Source organism: Grampus griseus (assembly GCF_964374135.1).
Source record: "Grampus griseus genome assembly, chromosome: 11".
In the NCBI taxonomy this organism is placed as follows: domain Eukaryota; kingdom Metazoa; phylum Chordata; class Mammalia; order Artiodactyla; family Delphinidae; genus Grampus; species Grampus griseus.
The window spans coordinates 9,829,530-9,849,300 of record NC_139005.1 but is presented as its reverse complement, the minus strand read 5'-3'; the positions used below and the strand labels follow the sequence as shown (position 1 = coordinate 9,849,300).

At 49.0% G+C, this 19,771-nt stretch overlaps 1 protein-coding gene across 2 annotated transcripts in view; it reads right to left on the bottom strand.

Annotated features, from left to right (window-relative positions):
• Nucleotides 1–631: 631 nt before the first annotated feature.
• FAM234B (family with sequence similarity 234 member B) overlaps nt 632–19,771 on the bottom strand; it is a gene marked incomplete at its 3' end in the record, with an annotated part of 35,698 nt that continues 16,558 nt past the window's right edge. Inside the window, exons 4-13 of one of the 2 annotated variants that reach the window (XM_082666455.1) lie at nt 18,585–18,773; nt 17,004–17,134; nt 12,182–12,329; nt 11,698–11,839; nt 10,550–10,693; nt 10,296–10,377; nt 7,709–7,864; nt 5,426–5,543; nt 3,697–3,917; nt 632–3,116 (exon numbers count right to left, since the gene is read on the bottom strand). In XM_082666455.1, the coding sequence (XP_082522581.1) occupies nt 3,111–3,116; nt 3,697–3,917; nt 5,426–5,543; nt 7,709–7,864; nt 10,296–10,377; nt 10,550–10,693; nt 11,698–11,839; nt 12,182–12,329; nt 17,004–17,134; nt 18,585–18,773 (1,337 nt within the window). Of the gene's footprint in view, nt 3,117–3,681; nt 3,918–5,425; nt 5,544–7,708; nt 7,865–10,295; nt 10,378–10,549; nt 10,694–11,697; nt 11,840–12,181; nt 12,330–17,003; nt 17,135–18,584; nt 18,774–19,771 lie in introns of those variants that run through there. The other variant, XM_082666454.1, reaches the window with a different exon arrangement.

Here is a 19,771-nt window from a genome sequence, read left to right as displayed (position 1 = left end):
TCGCTCCCTTTTCTGTCACAGCTTGGTCTCACTCCAATCTCCCACCCCCGCCCCCCGTGTCACTCATTCAGAAGTCCCTTCTCGCCTTTCTGATTGTTGGTTATATGCCAGGTTCTGGGAGATAAAAAGAGGAGTAAAATATAGTTCCTGCCCTTTAGAGGCCGACCAACTTGGCCATCTGTCCTGGATTTGGAAGAATGGAGGTGGGTAGTTGGTGGTGCCTCAGCCTTCCGTGGTGCACTTGACTTTTCCTGGAAGCCACACAATGGAAGGCTCTCCCAGGAGCTCTGACCTGTAGAACGGGCATCCTCTGCACGGCCTACCACGGTGTCCTGCATCCCCGCGATAGGGAACATATCACATCACGTTAATTACACATTATCCTCAGAGCCATCAGGAGACTAGGACACATGAGAAGGCTCCTGCAGCCTGCGGGGACAGGCCACCCCCAGAACGGCCCACTGAGGCCACGTGGACAGGATGGCAGCCCCCCAGCGACCAGGCTGCAGCCTACACTCCCCTCTGAGCCCCACCTTGCGTCCATCCACTCGCCCTTTCTCTTTTCCGTCAGGGAAAACCCGCCATCCTTGATAGCTGAGAAGAAGGAGAACAGCACACACGTATGCTCCTATACACAGTGTTTATTTGTTCTGTAACGATTCACATTTTAAACAGCGCCTCCTGACAACGTACCAGCTGGCTCTTCTCTAGCACAGGCAGTAAGGGCGGCCATTCACAGTCGACCTTGGGGGAACCACACTAGAAGGGGGAGCAGAGTCCCTCTGGGGGTGGGAGGATGTCGTCTAGGGTAGAGGGCTTGCACGGGAAGGAAAGAGGAGAGACTGGGAGAAGGAACACCCCGGCATTCACGGAAGTCAATACTCTTTCTAAGTAGCGCTTGATTGGCTCTGCTGGCAACCCCGAAAGACAAGAGCACTTCCTATCTTTGACGTCCGGCTGGGGCGTTGCCCGCGAGGAGAAGGAAGTTTAGGGACACACTGGACGAGACCAGCACCCACACCGATCAGGTGAAGCTTCCTCGATCTTCAGCCACCCTTTACTCCCCCTGTACTGGCTGCAGGAGGAAGAAGAAACCTAGAGCTTGTGTCCTGTGTTTAGCAAGGGAGATTCAAACTGATCAGAGACCAAACAATCTATGCGAAGTTAGTCTGCAAACACACCACAAAGAATTCAGGGCCGCTGTTCTCCCTAGCTGCTGCTTAGGTGTTTCTGGGACTCTCCCAGCATAAATATAGTCTCCTGCCCCAAACAGTCCTCCCAAACCAGATGCTCCATAAACAGCTTTGCGTTTGACTCCTGCCTGAAGTGGCTGGCAGCCCTGAAAGCCTCCACGTGGCAGAGAACGAGGTGGCCCAGCCCAGGCCGCCACTCAGGCTTCAGGTATTCGGGTGACTGTGAATCAGTCCTTAGAATTCTCTATTAGACTGAACTAGATCCTACGCCCTTCTACCCAGGCAGATTCAAACCCTAGAAGTGAATCTGGAATCAATCCCAGACTCTTGGGTGTGTCCTAATTGTTCTCCCAAGTTCACAAGAAGCTGGACCCACACGTGCCTTCCAAGTGTTGAAACCAAATTTGCTTTCAGGGACTTCAGGTGGGAAGGGGGCAGAAACCCAGCGAGGCCAGTCTACAGGCCAGGCAACATGCCTGCTTACAGCTCCGGCTACCAACCTTCGGTTACGTCACAACGCCTACCAGTGGGCAATTCAGACATACCCCTTTAAGTCTGGCATCCCGATTTTCTGGAATCTCTTTAGTAACACAAGCTAAAAACACAAGGGCTCAAGTAAAGAGAGAACCCGAGTGCACTCAGGGATGACCTATCAAAATTGTTCGAGAAGAACAGCGGTTCTCCCCCAGCTAATGTGGGATTCTCTGCTATATAAACAACGACCTAGAAGTTTAGGGGAGAACCTGATAAAGTAACATATTCATACAGAAGAAGGAAGAAATAAGCTCTGGAGATAATTCTAAAGAACTTCTCCATTTATAAAAAGTTATAGTATTTACACAGACATATTCTCAAAATACTCTGCTTCAAAGGCTCTACAAGGAAGGGAGGGTACAGGGCAGAATGGTTGCATGCTGGACTCAAGGAGCCAAAGTCCAGAAACAGCTTCGCTCTCATGCAAGCAAAGCAAAAATATCCCTGAATAAAAAGCAAAATGAGAGGCAGAAAGGAGGATGCCCACTAGGAGAAGATGCTGAGAAAGCAGGGCGGAGATAAAGGGGATGAGGCTGCCAGCCTCAGGCATTCCTGACTTGAGTTTTCCTCTAAGCTGTGGACGGTGCACACCTGAGCACGTCCGAAGTGACACGGTAAAACGCTCGTGACTGGAGGAACTACCCGAACCACGTCCATAAGCTATGGACCTTGTCAGAGGTGGGGCGTTTAAACTTCTCCTGTTCCCCTTCTGACAGGAACAGGGTTATTGTTATGGTCACTGAATACAGAGCAAAGGAACATGTGAGGAGAGAGGAGACAGGAGCCACAAAACAAGGAAGAGATGAGGATTCTGGGTGGCTCGCGCCACATCCCCGGGTCAGTCTTTCTCGCTACCGCAGCCGAGGTACAGGTAGGGGGAGACGAAGGGGAGAAATGCTGAGGGGCCCTCCAAGTCAGAGGTAGGCTATCTGGGAGTCTCAGGAGGCCCAAACCAACCAGATGTGTTTCGGACGGATGAGAACCTGGGTCCCTGGAGCTTAGGACATACTTATCTAGAGAAAGTTTCATCACCACACCAACAGATACACACTCAGGGCGTAACGCACAACAAAAGGTTCCAGGGAAGGACTTCACTGGAATTTCCCAGCAAGGGTTCATAAATTAGACACACAAAAAATAACACAAGATTCACATTTCCAAACTATCCACACAGAACACCTAGAAGGGGTTAATTAGGGGGTTGGAAGGGCAGCACCCCAGCCAAACGGATCGTGCTGTTATCCAAGACCTCCAAGTGCCTTCCAGAGTGTTTGGCAACATTCACGCAGACGTGGCGGAGTGGGTGACAGAAGTCGTCCTCTCCAGCTGGAGAGAGACAGTACCATTCAGTTCACTTCTTCTGAAACTGAAGAGTCCAGCAGCCTAGATCTAGGGAGAAGAGTGCAAGTATCAATGACTTTAATTTTTTTCATGGGAGAGACATGGAGGGACCCTAAATGTCAGAATTTCCCTCTATTTTCCTGTCCTTTTGTCTAGCCCCAGTGGTTTGTAAGCGTCCCTCCAGAAAGGCCCAGAGACTTTACCTTTTTCCATGATACGTTCTTAAACACTGAACTAGACCGTAGGATTTTCAGAGGGGTGGGAGGGAGTGCTGCATTTTCAGCAAGATAATTCTTCGTGGTGTGTAACTGTCACAAGCCCTGCACGATGCTGGCACAACGAGCCCTTACCCGGAAAAGGCCAGGGGTAACAGTAAAAGCCAGGAGCCCGCACCTCCAAATGTCTCCTAAGAGAGACGGTACCGTTTCCAGCTCAAAACAGCTGAGCAGTAGTTCATGGTCGTGAAGTACGCTTACAAAATAACACGGGTTGAAAATAACTGTTTCCTGATACCTGCTACTCAAGAAGGCTCCCACTCCCCAAATCTTCCAAAGAGCAGACTCGGGCTTGGTATGATGTGTCTTCAACCCTCAGTAGTAACCAGACATTTCTTTCACAAGCTCTTCACCTGGTAGGGAGAGTCAACGAACTTTATCCTCGAGAGGAATCTTCGCAGCTCCCCGCGGCCAATTTTGGGGGCCGTCTCCTTCAGCTGGATCACTTGGCCCTCCATCAGTGCCCACCGCAGACTAAGCTTGCTGACCACCAGGGGTGCGGGATGCCCTTCAGAGCTTGGCCCTGTGGTCCTGGTAACATAAAAGGCATCTTTCCAGAGGTCGTTGATCCCAACTGAGGAAAGACAAAAACAAGAGCAGTTAACAAGGACAGAAGACTTCAGCTAACAGGAGAGTGGTTTGGTTCGGCAACTGGATTCATTCACTCATTTCCTCCTTCGCTAATTCACAGAAGAAGTTTACTGAGCACCTAATCAACGCAAGGCACTGACTAGACGATAGGTGCCCAGGGGTGCAAAGCAGCAAATTCTCAGCCTCTGTACCTGTGCTTCTCCGAAGCCACTTCTAAGAAAGCCCCAGATCAGGAAGGGAGAGGAATGGCCAACTGTGGCGACAATTTGGTAGAAAAGTGAGTACAACAGACTAGAAATTCTGAGAATTCCTAGACTGTCAGTAGCTGGTGGCATAAGCTACGTACATAGCCAGTGTTTATTCTGCCTCATCTATAAACCAGGTATTGTAATAAAAATGGTCTTGATTCTTAACTACCATTACGTAACGTTCACTGAATAACAATTTATGCTACTATTGAAAAGGAGGTCATTTAGATCCAGTCACAGGATTTTGCAAACTCACACCTCCCCACCGCCGCCCTGCTGCGCACAAAGCCAGTGGGCAGGGGTACTTGCAAGTTCCAGATGAGCTGTTCTTCCCAGTGCAGCCCAGTGGGCCCAGGGTCACAGCAGCAACCTCACCTTCAAGGCAAACGAGTTTGTAAGGAGACAGCAAGTCTCTGAATGGCAAGGGAATACGGAAAAGAAGTAAAGAAAGGAACCATGGCCGGCCTGGCCGGCCCCCGCAGGACTGCAGACTCCCAGAGGCCAGTGTGGGACGGGACCCTCCAAGGAAGGGACCATCGGACGATCCCAGACCAGCTGCGGTGGCCGACCTTCCAGGGCTTTGCATTACAGGTCTCTAACATGCGATCCCAGTCTTGCTCTGTGATATTATTTAGAGGCACATGTAAAGTAGAGCACCTCCAAACGTTAACGGCGGTTATGAGTGCTCAGATTACGGGGGATTTTTCTTTTTCCCTTTTTCTCCTGGCGCCAGTTTCTACGCGATGGTCATGTGCCCTTTAGTCCAAAGAAAAGTCTCTACTGAGCCTAAACGCATGCCCTGAGGAAACGTCCTGCCTCTGCTTTATCCTTTGCAGTGAATTCCAGGTCCTAAGCTTCTACGAGGTCGAGAAACCAGTCTGATTTGTATTCCCAGCACCGGGCACAGCGCCCGGTGTACAGCTGATGCTCAGTAAACATCTGCTGAAACATCAGCTCCGTGGACCCTTGGGGATGGGATAACACTGCCCGCAGCTTCCAGCAGGTTTGGAGGCTGTGGGCCCTCACCCCGTGAGCCGGGCGCTGGGAGGGCGCACTCGGGCGACGGCCCCGGGGAACCAGGGCCACCAGGGGAAATGCACGGGAGCAGCGCGGCGCACTCGTCCTGCTGTCACCCGCAGGCACACACCCTCCCCTCGGTGGGACGATGGTACCACCCTCACCACGGCCAGCACATCCGCTCCCCTCCTCTGTGTACACAGACCCCACCGTCCCCGGGACCTACCCTCTGAAGCCGTCACGGTGCCGGTGGCATTGGCCAGATCCAGAAGGATGGAGGGGAAGGCTGGATGCAGGAGGTACAGGTGGTGAAGGCTGGGTGGCTCGGTTCCCAGGACGACATCCTGACAACAAGCACCAGTGAGAGCAAAGGTCAGTCCACACACCGGCGTACGATGTCACTCAGATGAAAGGGTGGTGGAGACGGTGGTGATTACTCATCCCCTGCGATCCCAACTATGCGGGTGTGTTCGAGAGAAACTCCCACATACGAGAGACGTGTCATTTCCAAGAGCTGAAAACACTGATTAAACAAACACTAACTTCTTCAAACCACTAGAGCTAGAAGATGCTTTCTCGCTTATAAGAAAAAGAGAGGAAGAAAGGAAACGGGTATGCCCCAGGACAGAAACTGATGGGGGCCCTCGCAGTCTGGTGCCAACGGAGTATTAGGAAGAGGTTCTTCCCTGACAGCAGGCAGGGGGGCTTCGTGGAGGCAAAATCTGCATATTAAAAAAATATATATTGAGCCAAAGACATTTGCTTTCACTGGATATTGAAGCCAATCGCAAGAGTCAGGCTAAAAAAAAAAATCACAAAAATCTTACCTGTTCCTGAAATAAACAGGAATGGACCAAACAGAACTCACTAATCGTAATATAAAAATTCCAAGGCCTGAGTGTCAATCAGACACTCAGACAGCAGAAAAAAATGCACATCAGGGACTTTTCCCGACAGCAGAAAAAAATGCACATCAGGGACTTCCCTGGTGGCACAGTTGTTGAGAGTCCGCCTGCCCGTGCAGGGGACATGGGTTCGAGCCCTGGTCCGGGAAGATCCCACATGCCGCGGAGCAACTAAGCCCATGTGCCACGACTACTGAGCCTGCGCTCTAGACCCCGTGAGTCACAACTACTGAGCCCACGAGCCACAGCTACTGAAGCCCGTGCGCCTAGAGCCCGTGCTCCACAACAAGAGAAGCCACCACTCGACACAACTGAAGTGAGTGTCAGCCCTGCTTCCACACTGTCAGCAGGGGAGGGGACACGTGTGTGGGAAGCTCGCGGTGCACTCCCACCACTGTCACAGAGCAGGAGAGGGCTTTCCCACACACCTCAGTATCCCAGCACCGGCTCAGCTAACATGACAAGAAAAGAGCCCAACTCCCTCCTCACTGCCTATGGCATGGTGCCCAAACTCCTTAGCGTGAAAACCAAGGTCTTATGCCTTTCAACCCCAATCTGCCTTCCTTGGCCTCCTACGATTATAGGCCTATGCACCCCACGCTCTAAGAACATCTGTGAAACAAACACATGCTTCACTTGACTTTACCTGACCTTGGCCAATCTTATTTCCCCCTTAGACGTCTTCCTCGTGAGCCCGTTTCCACACATTAAAACACTTCTTGTCTGGAGGTCCCCAACCTCCAGATGCCACCTTGTGCAAGAAAAGGTCCCTAATCGCCCCCAACAAAATGACTACCCCCCTCCCTTTGTGCGTCCATCTAAACTTCCTATGTGCACCTCTATTACAGCATTGGTAATATGCCTTTGTTTTGTGCTCATTTATAGACACTTACATTTGAGAGTCATCTGATCCGAGCCCCTCATTTTATTAAAGGAGGAAACCGGGAAGTTAAATGGTAGGTAGATTGCCCACATTCACATGTCAGGGAACTGCGGAGTTAGGACAACCATTTATGGAAATCTGATCCGAAAGCCAGGGACCATATTAGCATCTTCATTAACGGATAAAGAGCATGAGACTCAAAAAAGTGAAGTCCTAGAGCACAGGGCTAATGAACGCAGGACTCTCCCTCTGTCAGGCTACCCGATCGCCAGGGACCATCCGTCTTCTCCTGCAGAGGGCAGCACTGTTCCTAGTTTACCCCGAGGTCCCTGGCACACAGTAGGTGCTGGTCAGCTGTGTGTAACTGGACTAAATCAGGGTGAGTCTTACTCAAAATCCCCAGGCACCTTGTAGAGGTGGCCCCGTGCCTCCTCAACCCCGTTAAAGTGCTGCAGGACAGCATTCTCAAACCTGCCTTCCGTGTATCGGAGCTTCTCTCCCGTGGTCCCCCAGGTGAACCCTCACCTTCAGCCCAGCGTCCCCCCGTCCCTGCTTTGCCACCCTGCGGCCCCACCCATTTCCGAAATCTCAGCTTATTCACCTCAAAGCCCAGCCTCAGCCCCCATGAAACCCTCCCTGCCCACTGCAGACCAGGCAAGGCAGCCCCGAGAGCTGCTGCCATCTGACAAAGTGACAGAGGGACCCTCCCATGCTCACTCACAGGATTGGGCGATGCAGCTGACAGCCCTTCAGCCCAGAAGAGGAAGACAGACTTCTGGTCCACAGCGGCTGCTGAGGTGGCCGGAGTTTCTTCCATGTGACACGGAATGCTGTAACTCCAAGCGACCATTCCAGAGTCCCCATCCACCACCATCACCTGCAAAAGAGAAGACGGTGAGCACAGGCCATCCTCAGAGAGACAGCGGAAAACTCACGCGCACCCGAACAAAAACCCATGGACACGCAAACATCACATACATTAACAGGCGGAGCTTACCAGATGCAAACAACGGGGTGTTCAGAGAGCGCTAAATAGCAGCTAGGCCCAGGACCCTAGACAGAGTCTAAAGGACTGCAGCCTTCCCAGGTGAGAAGGGACATTATAAGTCATCTCGGCCTCCTCCCGTCCTCAGATGAGGGGATGGAGGCTCGGGGACAGGAAGTGACGCTGATTATTCTGCGTTCGGGACAGTCCTGGACGGAGCAGACATCCCACCGTGGAGGGGCTGAAACCCGACCCTCATCCCTTCCCTCCAGCAATGCAGCTGCCACAATTACGATTACGGGGAACATGATTTGGCGACAGCTCTGTCCTGTCCCCTGGGCTAAAAGCTTTACAAGTTTGACTCTGTCGTGTGCATCCTGGCAGGTGCAGCTCAGCCCAAAGGGAGTCTCAAATTTAAAAGAGCATAGTCTGAACAGGCACAAAAACATAAAATTAAGAGAAAAATTCACTCCTTAGTTGCATCTCTCAAGGGATAATGAAGGGGATTAGATTTATAATCCCCGGCAACACTGGTACCTCCTGTCACCCCAAATACCTCACACCGCACAGTTCTAGAACAAAACAGCCTCTCCTTTGCCAAAATCCCCAAGAAACTCCCCCATCACCTCCAGCCCCAGCACCTCCACGGCCTCTCTCCTCAGTGTCTCTGCCCTGCACCTCCTTCGACAGTCCCTTCCCTGTGCCCCCAGCGTCCTGGGCCTGCCATTCTCTGCCCAGGATCAGACTCTGCTTCGCCGAGAGCAAGCAGAGGGGAAGCAGGCTAGCAGTCCAAGATTCCCTTCATTAGTCTCGGGGAGAAAAGAAGTCTAGAGACACTGCACTAAAACGCTTTAGCCAGTGACACATATTATTCCACTTAATCGTCACGACAACCCTATGAAGGCAAGTGGTCTTATTACTCCCGTTTCACAGATGCAGAAACTACAGCTGGGTGAGACTGTGTCATCTGCCCACGGTCACCAATTAGTAGTGGAGTCAGGGACTAAAACCCAAGCCTAAACCCTCAGCATCTCAGCTCTAAACCAACCCACATGTACCCTTCCTCCTTCATCCTGCTGGGAAAGCCAACGGACATTTCAGTCTCTACCTGAATCATCTTTGAAACACACTCAGACACTGCTTCCTTCCTGTCTGGCACTGCCTGAAGACGCTCCCCGAAGTGGTCCTTGTGTCCTCGGATCTGTCCCCTACTCATGACTAAATAACCCTAGGCTCTACGCCTCATCTGAATTCCGCGGCCTGGCTTTCAGGCCCTCCAGCAGCTGAGCGCGTCCTGACCACTCTGTTAGGAAGGCCCCTCTGCCCAGCCTCCTATATCCATCCAGCAAACCTCTTCTCTGCTCTCGTGACTCTGCACATCTAACGCCCAAATGACGGGAAGCATCTCTCGACACCCTTCCCTCCATCTGCTCCCCAAGTCCCTGTGGCATCGTGCGAACTTCCGTTCCAGCACTCACCACGACGTCCGAGGTACAGGCACCCCGGTGACTGAACCACACGAGGCAGTGGCTTGTTCTCATTGATGCTGTGTCTCCACAGCCATCATCTGCGCACCTGGCACAGAACCTGGCATACGTGAGAGGCAATGATTAAGTGTTTGTTGAAGTCACTCTCCGGGAACAGGGTACAATCGTATATAAATGCATATTTCATGCTGAGGATAAACCAAAACGCTCAGTCGATTATAAAAAAAAAAGAAATTTTAAAAACTCGAATTCTGCCTGTAACGTTAAAGGAATGAAAACTGTCTATCCAGTCATTAAATCCTTACGATGTACAACCTGACATAAAATCAGAATGACCTATGTGTGTCCTTGGAACACACCCTACCGTCTATCTCAGGGAGCTGGAGCCCCTGCCCCTGCCTGCCTGCCCACCCTCCTCCAGAAACGCAGTTCAGCTGCAAGGCTCTGCTCACCCTTCCCGCCTTTATGAAGTCCTCCGTAACATCCTAGCCACCCCGGCTAGCCCAGCTTCTGTGAAATCTAGGAGTACGTGTACTGAAGTGGTACATTTATTTATACCTGCCTTTCCCCATCAAGAGGCTTCAGAAGGCTCCTGTACACTGAGAACCCAGAATGAACTGCGTAGGAAGGAGGGCAGCTAGCAAAGCTTCTGATGCTGTAGCGTTGAGCACTGCACTGTGACCTTTCATTTTACCCATTCTGCTAGACTCGGAGCTCTTTGAAGGAAGAGACCATCCTTTAGGCTCTTTTTATTTCTCACGATGCCTAGCGCAGGGCTGGACACCAGGTTTATACTGGATATATGTTTTGACTGATATCGAGTCCCCAGGTTTTACCTTTTTCAGCCCAACTCCATTCGGTATCTGCAGAAGGAAGTCTAACGTCTCATCGTCCGTGAAATACCCAGGAGTAGGCTGGCTGCAAGTGAGAACAACGTGAGTGATCGGAAGTGAAGGAGAAAAAGAGGAGAACCTCACTCCTTCCCGCCCCCTCCCCTTGCACGAGCCCCAGATAGCGAGCAGTCATTCTGGGTGATTTTGAAAGGTGGGCAAGCGGAACAAGAAGCAGACGCGAGGAGCACACTGCCAACCTGCGCAGGCCTTGGAGGCTCAGGGTCCAGGAAGGTGTGAGGTTTTGCCCCTGCAGCAGGACAAGGCCTCGGTTGGTCGTGACCAGGAGGTCGCTGCTGTTGGAACCCGGCACCTTCACCGTCTGGAGGAGCTCCACCCCGTCACTGAGTTAAACAAGACCCCGACGGTTAGTCTCAGGCTTGGATGAGATGCCTGCCCTGCTTACTTGGGCTTTTCCTCTGGGCGTACATGTTTGTATAGACCCTTGCGTTTGTCTTCCACCAGGGTCTCGTCAGGCAGGGCGCTCTGCCATTCCAGTTGAATCTCCTTTTCTTGGTTTCTTTAGAAACCAAGGAGCCCTAGAAAATTCAGGCAAGTTCAGAAGGAACTGACAGGAGAAGCGCATCTCACACTGGATGCTCTGGGAAAGATAACAGAGCTGAGGACAGTGGCAGGGAAGGAGCCGGAGGTCGGGACAGGATGCTTGAAACTGTCATTAAGCTCGGACAGCTGCTCACGCTGTACGCTGCATCCAATTACTTCTCCCTCTGTACAACCGGGACCACTCTATGTAACATCTGTCAAATGCACTGACACAATGTGATACTGCCTGAGAAAATGCTAGAAGATGATTTGAAGCTTCTGGGAGGAAAAGAACGAAGACAATTATTACCCAGGCCTGGGGTGAAATGAGTAAAATCCACGGTAGATAACCAGCAACATGCTTTTAGTTAAGAAATAAACAAGAAAAAAATAAGATTTCATGATGCTGCCCTTGCTTCTGCCAAAGTGATTCTTCAACTAAGAGAAAAATACGGGCGAAGAGTCAGGCCGACCCTTTAGCAGTTTTACAAGCAGTTGTGTTACATAAATCTATCTCCCTGCCTGCGGTTCCCCAGTCTCACCCTGCCCTGCTCTGACTGCCACGCCAAACAAATATCCTGCTTCGCCGCCCAGGTGCGAAGTGATCACACGCCATGGTCACCCACACGTAGACGCCAACGCTTCATGTCACCAAGAGAAGAGCCCTTGGAACTCCCCTTAACCAGGTCACAAGGTGGTATGTGAAGGCCAGCACTGTTTCCCCCGCAAACGTCTGCCCACGTGTTCACCAGCCCAACCAGACGATGACTCGGTTTCCCTGTGACGGGGCCAGACGGCTGCCCACCTGTAAATGTCAATGAGCTCAGACAGGTTGATGGATCTCCGCCTCTCCCACTCGGGCTCGTCTATCTGCAGGGAAGGTGGTAAGCTGTCTCGATTTTGGGCCTGAACAAAAATGTCCCGCAGGGCGACAGCCTGGATATTTCCTAGCGGCACAGAAGAACCAACACGGAGAAGGTGAACTTTACGGCATTTTCCCAGGGTGAGGATGGGAGTGAGAGACCCAGAGCCTGGGCAGGGGGATGGGTCCAACACAGCCCGCCCGGCCCAGCAGGGAACGAGTGGGGAAGTGCTTAAGTGGACGCTGGGCAGAGCTTCTCATTGGAGAAGAGTGAATGCCCCGCGGCAGGGGGCCCGGGCAGAGGAGGTGACAGAGGGCTGGTGTCAGTGACTCCAGGCTTTCTGACTCCAGGCTTTCTCTACGTCACATAAGGGGGCCTCACCATACACCCACGGGGACAGTAGCAAAAATGAGCCTTGCTTCTTACCAAAGCCAAACAGGATGTAGGCAGCCCCATTGGTGGTGATGTAAACCTGAGGGCCGATCAGGTTCCCCACTCCGACGATGTTGTACTTCACGGGTCGGCCCACGGGACTCCCTGTCCGGCCAGACACCAGCAGGAAGCACAGATCTGGCTGACGAAGTGAAAGACGGGTGTTGAATCCATAGACGCCTAATCGTTTCCGAATCAAATCGTTTCTCTAGATAGGCACTGCTTGCTCATTAGCGAAGAGGTCAGAAACACCTCCCAAAGTTGGAAAACCCAAAGCCAAGCCCACCTCGTTCCATTTCCCTGGAGGTTAGAAAGTGGGGCAAGTGCCCCGTTCCCTTGTTAGATGGTAGCTCGGGGAAGTTTTCCAAAGCACAGTTGTTGCCTCAGTCTCCTGAGGCAAAGAACTCTAGCCTAGAGCTAAACAGAGTACAGCCGACCCCGGGTCTCTACCCCCATGCTCAGAAATCCCCAGTAACATTTGGTCCCAGGAGAATCAGCGCAGGCAGTGTGCTCCCATCATGACATACACGTCTGGCCTGGCCACCATCAACCTCACTATCAAGCAGAGATCCGCAAACCTTTTCTGTGACGTGTTAGACAGTAACTATGTGACGTTTTGCCAGCCAGACGGTCTCCGTAGCAGCTACTCCACTCTGCCGCTCTAGCGTGAGAGCAGCCATAGATAATACACGAATGAGCAGGGTGACTGCGTCCCAATAAAACTTTATGAAAACAAACTGCAGGCCATAGTTCGCCAACCCCTGCGCTAGAGGATTTTCTTTTGGGAATAGAGTCACTGGTTGGGAAGTAAAAGGACTACATCGGTATCTTGACTTCAGTAAAGCTGTTGACAGAGTTTATCATCATGAATTCTTACGGACAAGATAAAGAAATGTGGTTCTCAGTGTACCCCGAGAAAGGGCCAATGCCAACCCAGAGGGAGGTTCCAGTGGAATGTCGCAGCACCCAGCTATTATCTCATTCCTGTTAATCATTCTTATCAAAGACCTGAATGAACAGAATTCAAGTTGATCACAAAGCTGAGAGCGATAGGTAATAGGCTGTTTGACAGACTCAAAATTCCAAAAAGTCTTAGACTGGAAGATGGATCAAAATCTGGAAGAAAAGATTAGGCCATTAATTAAGACGTGGGTATTTTATGGTAACAAGACTTATCGTGGTGATCGTTTTGAAATGTACAGAAATATCAAATCAGTAAGTCGTTCACCAGGAACTAACACAGTGCTGTAGGTCAGTTATACTTCAAAAACAAATAACTCATAGAAAAAGAGATCAGATTTGCGGTTACTAGAGGGAAGGATGGTAGGAGGGAGGATTGGATGAAGGCTCTCAAAAGGTACAAACTTCCACTTATAAGATAAATAAGTACTAGGGATATAATGCACAACATGAGAAACATAATTAACACTGCTGTACGTTATATAGAAAAGTTAAGAGAGTCAATCCTAAGAGTTCTCATCACAAGGAAAAAATTTTTTTCTATTTCTTTAATTTTGTATCAATACGAGATGATGGATGTTCACTAAACTTACTGTGGTCACCATTTCATGATGTACGTAAGTCAGATCATTGTGCTGTACACCTTAAACTTATACGGTGCTGTATGCCAATTATAGCTCAATAAAACTGGAAGGGAAAAAATGAAAGAAGTAGGGAAAAAAGACGTGGGTATTTTAACGGGTTATAAACAAAAACTGATTCTTAGAAAGGCTATCACAGCCTTTGGCTGCATTTCTAGATAAACAGAGTCTATATCAAAAGAAGCAACAATTTCCTTATGTTGATATAACTGGTTCTATTACAAATAGAATACTGTTTTTATTTATGGGTACCATATTATAAAAGAGATACGGACAAGGTGTAGTGAAAAAAGAAAGAAATCAAGAAAGAGAGGGGTCTGGATCATTTTGCGTGAGGCACAGTGTGAGAAATTGGGACTGTTTAGCCTTGAGAATAGCAGGCTTCAGAGGGACCAGGTTTCCAGCAAAAGGGCGTTCATGTAGAGAGAGGACTGGATTCAGAGTATTCTATGGAGCTGAAGCCGGCACCATGAATGGAAGCTATGAGAAAGCAGATTTCTCACCAGTAAGAATTTTCTAGAGTGGGCCAGGAACAAAATGGACTGTCTCACAAATTAGCACTATTGCCATCAGCCTGAGGACTCAGAGGGAATGGGTGCCAATGTATCTGGAACAGTGTATCAGCGACTGTAGCACAGTGTGAGAGGGTTAACTTCATGGCCTCTAAGGTCCCTTCCCACTGACATGCTAGCCCAGATCTGTTCTCTAACCCCAACCATGTCCAGGTGTCCCAAGCCCGCCTCACTCCAGCCCCAGATCTAAGAATGCCGCCCCTCTATATCATAGACCTAATACGTCTCATTCCTCCTTCCACATCTGCAGCTCAAACACGTTCCTCAGGTTCTTTTTTGCTGGTATAGAGGTCAGAAAAGTCAGTATGAAGATGAAGCTACTGCTCTGAACCCACCACTTCTCCAAGATTTTTCTAGTCTTGCCTATCACTTTCCAGGCAGAATGGAGGCTAGTCCATACCCCTCCCTCCACCGCCATATCCCTTCCCTCTACCACCAAAAAAGGCACAGAGTAGAAGCAGGTGAGAAGCCATTCCTGTAACAGAGCCCCCTTGCTAGGGAGGGTCCCTCAGTCAGACCTGAACTGTCATCCCATCCACCACCGCTGGCTAGAAGACAGATGTGATGTCAAGGCCAAGATTTTTAAACTTGTTCGGGACACACAAACCTGTTCACTGTCTTGCTATGCTTCTGCTAACAACCATAATTCCTTTAAAAAGAAACTGCCCTATTTGTAGTGAGGTGGATGGACCTAGAGTCTGTCATACAGAGTGAAGTAATTCAGAAAGAGAAAAACAAATACCGTATGCTAACACATATATATGGAATCTAAGAAAAAAAGGTTCTGAAGAACATAGGGGCAGGACAGGAATAAAGACACAGATGTAGAGAATGGACTTGAGGACACGGGGAGGGGGAAGGGTAAGCTGGGATGAAGTGAGAAAGTGGCATGGACATATATACACTACCAGATGTAAAATAGATAGCTAGTGGGAAGCAGCCACATAGCACAGGGAGATCAGCTCGGTGCTTTGTGACCACCTAGAGGGGGATAGGGAGGGTGGGAGGGAGACGCAAGAGGGAGGAGATGTGGGGATATATGTATATGTATAGCTGATTCATTTTGTTATAAAGCAGAAACTAACACACCATTGTAAAGCAATTATACTCCAATAAAGATTAAAAAAAAATAACCTATATGGGAAAAGAATCTGAAAAAGAATGGATATAATATATATGTATAACTGAATCACTCTGCTGTACACCTGAAACTAACACAACATTGGAAACAAACTATACTCCAATATAAAATAAAAATTAAATTAAAAAAGAAAGAAACTCCCCATACTTTCCACTTTGGGACCTTCTGAGAATCACTCCCTGATGGATGTAATCATTAAAATATTCCCTACTCCCAGGTCTCTTTATTCACAGTGACTGGAATGAAAAAAGATTATGTGAAGAATTCCTGACATTTTGGTTCAGTCTACTTTGAGACCAGTTGAAGAAAAACAAACAGAAAGGACCCCTAAAAGCGACTAGCCTTCGGAATTGTCCCTCACCGTCTATCTTCTTTTCTCTCACCTCACAAACGTAAAGTCTCGTCTGAGGCACTAGAGCAGGGCTCCTGAAACTTGTGACTGGTGGAGCTCTCTGAGTTAGTTTATGGTGCTCTTGACAGAAAACCGTACAGTCCTGATAGGTTTAATTCCATTCTAAAGAATTTTACTTGCAGATTCTGTAACTCCACTCCGCATATACATTACAAAAATCACAACCAGGTCTAGTAAAATTAAAATAAGCCACCAAATGAGGCACAACGATCGGGAGCCACATTTTCCCACAAATATTCCAGGTTGATTGTTGTCCACGAGCCTTTCCTGGCAGACTCACCCTAGACAGTCTGAGAAAAAGTCTAAGAGAAAGTTTGACAGAAGCTCTGAGAAAAGCTTCAGGAATAAAAACTTAAAATTGAGATCATTCTGTCCATTAATACATTCTGTCCTGTGATTTACGGGGAAAAAAAAAAAAACAAAACTACTATTATTTTATCTGTGCAGAGAATAACTCGTTCCAGGTCACTGGAGTCCCAGCAAAGCATAACTGAGAAGCATAATTTAGGGACCACTGCACCAGAACCACAATCTGCAGGTACAGGTTAAACAACTCTTTCTTTGGGTGCTGTTGTCGCTACTTGTTTGACTTACAATTTTTTTCTCTCTATATCTTATGAGCTTTCTATCCATCTGTCTCATTGTTTTATAGTTGCAATAAAAGTTAAATATATATAGTGAAACCAACAATGTGTGCGCTGGGTGGAAAACAGGCACCACTCTGGGCATTTCATATATGTTAGTTCTAATTTTCAAAACCATCCTGCAAGTAGGATAACATCCCCGCTTTACATACGAAATAACCAGGGCTGGGATGGGCTCTGTGGTTTGCCCAAGGCCACAGAGCAGTAGAGCAGGAAGTCAAACATAGACCTATCTGGCTCCCAAGCTCTGCCACACCGGTCAACGGAACCTGGAAAATGGGTTCATAATGGTAATTTACTCACTTAATCTCACAAAGAGAATTTATTTAAACCTGAGCCCTTGTAACGAGAAGGTTTCAAGCAGCGTTTCTAATAACGATACTAGGAAATGACCAAAGTTGACACTTTCCCTGTAAGAAACAAGGACCACCTAACACGGAGCATACCTGCAATTCCCCAATGACCAGAACTGCGAGATCTCTGATGCCATCTTCATCCAGGTCTGGCAGTACCACGCCTGGGGCAGCCAGGGTACCGTTGGGTAAGTAGTGTGGGTCTAAAGTCCAAATGGCTTTCCCTGGGGAAAGATAAGTACACTCATCACAATTAGGGATTTCTGCCTCTGCCCAAGGCAGATGCAATGCTCCCAGGCCAGAAAAGAGACTCAACAGGCTGAACGACAGACAGCAACTCCTACACACTTTTTCCTTTCATTTTTATCTTACTGGGGAGAAATGGAGCAGGGAGTATGAACTGAAATCCTCAAGTATCTGGCTAACAAGCCCATGTAATAACTTCACACCTGGATTTTTTAGGTAACGTGGACATGCTGAAGACTCTTTAAGAAAGAAGAGCCCACTTGTCTGGGATGGAGGAATTGATCTGTTAGAGATGATTCCAACTCCTAAGGAACCAAGGGGCAGCCAAACAGAAGCCCAACTCGCTCCTTCTACCACGTGTTCATATAAGTAGAGAAATCATAAAAGGGTTTCAAGATGAATTCAGTGCTGGCGTTAACTCACACGGAAATTCTTTTCACTCAGAGGAACCCCACTCCCAAACCCCAACCTTTACAACTAGGAAGGAGGCTATTTAACTCAGCTTCCCTCAGGTCGAAGGTTAACGGGCACACTGGAAGTATAAGGCTCTGTCATCACATTATATGTGATTCTCTCCCATTCCTTTTGTCACATGTCTGAATGTGATAAAAGAGGCCAAATCAACATGCCTCCACACACCTTAGCTTCTTCACTGGCATATTTTTCAGTGGTTAATGCCCAAGTTCACATATGAACCCTTGTATGTCAAATACTGAAAACAAAGAGAAAAAGCTCCATGGTCTTCTATACAAAGAACAGAGAAGGGAGATTACTTAGAAACTGAAAGCCTAGGGATACGTTCTGTTTGGATAACTGAGTTTAGCCCCATCCTATCACCAAGCAGGTTGAACCATGGATCTATTACTCACTCTGCTCAAACCCTTTCTCCTTATTTCCCTTAATATCTACCTTGCAGAGCAGGAAATCAGACCTCCCACCATGGGAGAGTGGAGTCCCTTCCCTACCAGACTGTTCTAACCTGAGATTAGGCCTCCCAGGAACAGGGATCTCTTGTGGTCAGTGATCTTTTTTTTTTTTTTTTTAATTTATTTAATTTATTTATTTTTAGCTGTGTTGGGTCTTCATTGCTGCGCACGGGCTTTTCTCTAGCTGCAGCGAGCGGGGCTACTCTTTGTTGCAGTGCGCGGGCTTCTCATTGCGGTGGCTTCTCTTGTTGCGGAACACGGGCTCCAGGCATGCAGGCTTCAGTAGTTGTGGCACGCAGACTCAGTAGCTGTGGCACACGGACTCAGTAGTTGTGGCTCGCGGGCTCTAGAGCACAGGCTCACTAGTTGTGGCGCACGGGCTTAGCTGCTCCGTGGCACGTGGGATCTTCCCGGACCAGGCAAGAACCCGTGTCGCCTACAGTGGCAGGCGGATTCTCAACCACTGTGCCACCAGAGAAGCCCCGCAGTCAGTGATGTTTACCTGATGTCGCGTTGAATGCACTGAGCATCTTGTGTGTCCCCGTCACAAGGCAGACGGTTTCGCCCACTCTCCCTGGCATTAGATCCAGACAGGTAATATCTCGGGCCTCCTCGGGGAGGGGACTAGACCAGAGTGTACTGCCATTCATCCCCGAAAGGCACACGAGGACAGCAGGTGGCCTTGAGACACCTAAAAGCACAAAAGAGATAAGAAAGGGCAGGAGGCAGAGGACATAAGAGGGAGAGATGAGCGGGGGGCTAGAAAACCAAAAGGAAATAGAGGTAAGGCAGCAGCTCAGACCTGGGCGCTCAGCTCCCTCCTGTATTTCTGGCAACAAGGTCTGCAAACAGAGTACTTGTCACATCTGTTCAACACATCTCTCATGTAAGACGACATCCTGCAGGCAACCCGTGTGCACCTCTACTCTCCCAACACACTTGTTGATGTGTCTGTCATCTTAGCCCCCGCTAAACAGGGATATCCTTAAGGCTAAAGCCTGTCACTGTCACGTTCGTTTCTGCATCCTCAGTGCTTTGCAAAGCGCCGAGCATATCCAGCAGCCAAGTGCTTCCTGAATAAAAGGAGCAACATCAAGAATATGGAAAAGGAGGGGTTGCAAACAAACAAAGAAACGGGAAGCAAAGCTAGCCTCAGAAAATTGACACTGATCTAGAATATGTATGGAGCAGGAAGCAAAGTACCTGAATTCTAATCACCACTAGCAAATGCTCCCTGAGAGCAGAAAACAATCTCTTTAAAAACTAAACCTGGGGAATAAAAAAGGTAATGAAGAACCTAAGGGCAAGACAGGAATAAAGACACAGACCTACTAGAGAATGGACTTGAGGATATGGGGAGGGGGAAGGGTAAGCTGTGACACCGTGAGTGAGTAGCATGGACATATATACACTACCAAACGTAAAAAATATAGCTAGTGGGAAGCAGCTGCATAGCACAGGGAGATCAGCTCGGTGCTTTGTGACCACCTAGAGGGGTGGGATAGGGAGGGTGGGAGGGAGGGAGACGCAAGAGGGAGGGGATATGGGAACACGTGTATATGTATAACTGATTCACTTTGCAGAAACTAACACACCATTGTAAAGCAATTATACTCCAATAAAGATGTTAAATAAATAAATAAAATAAACCTGGGGACTTCCCTGGTGGTCCAGAGGTTAAGACTCCAT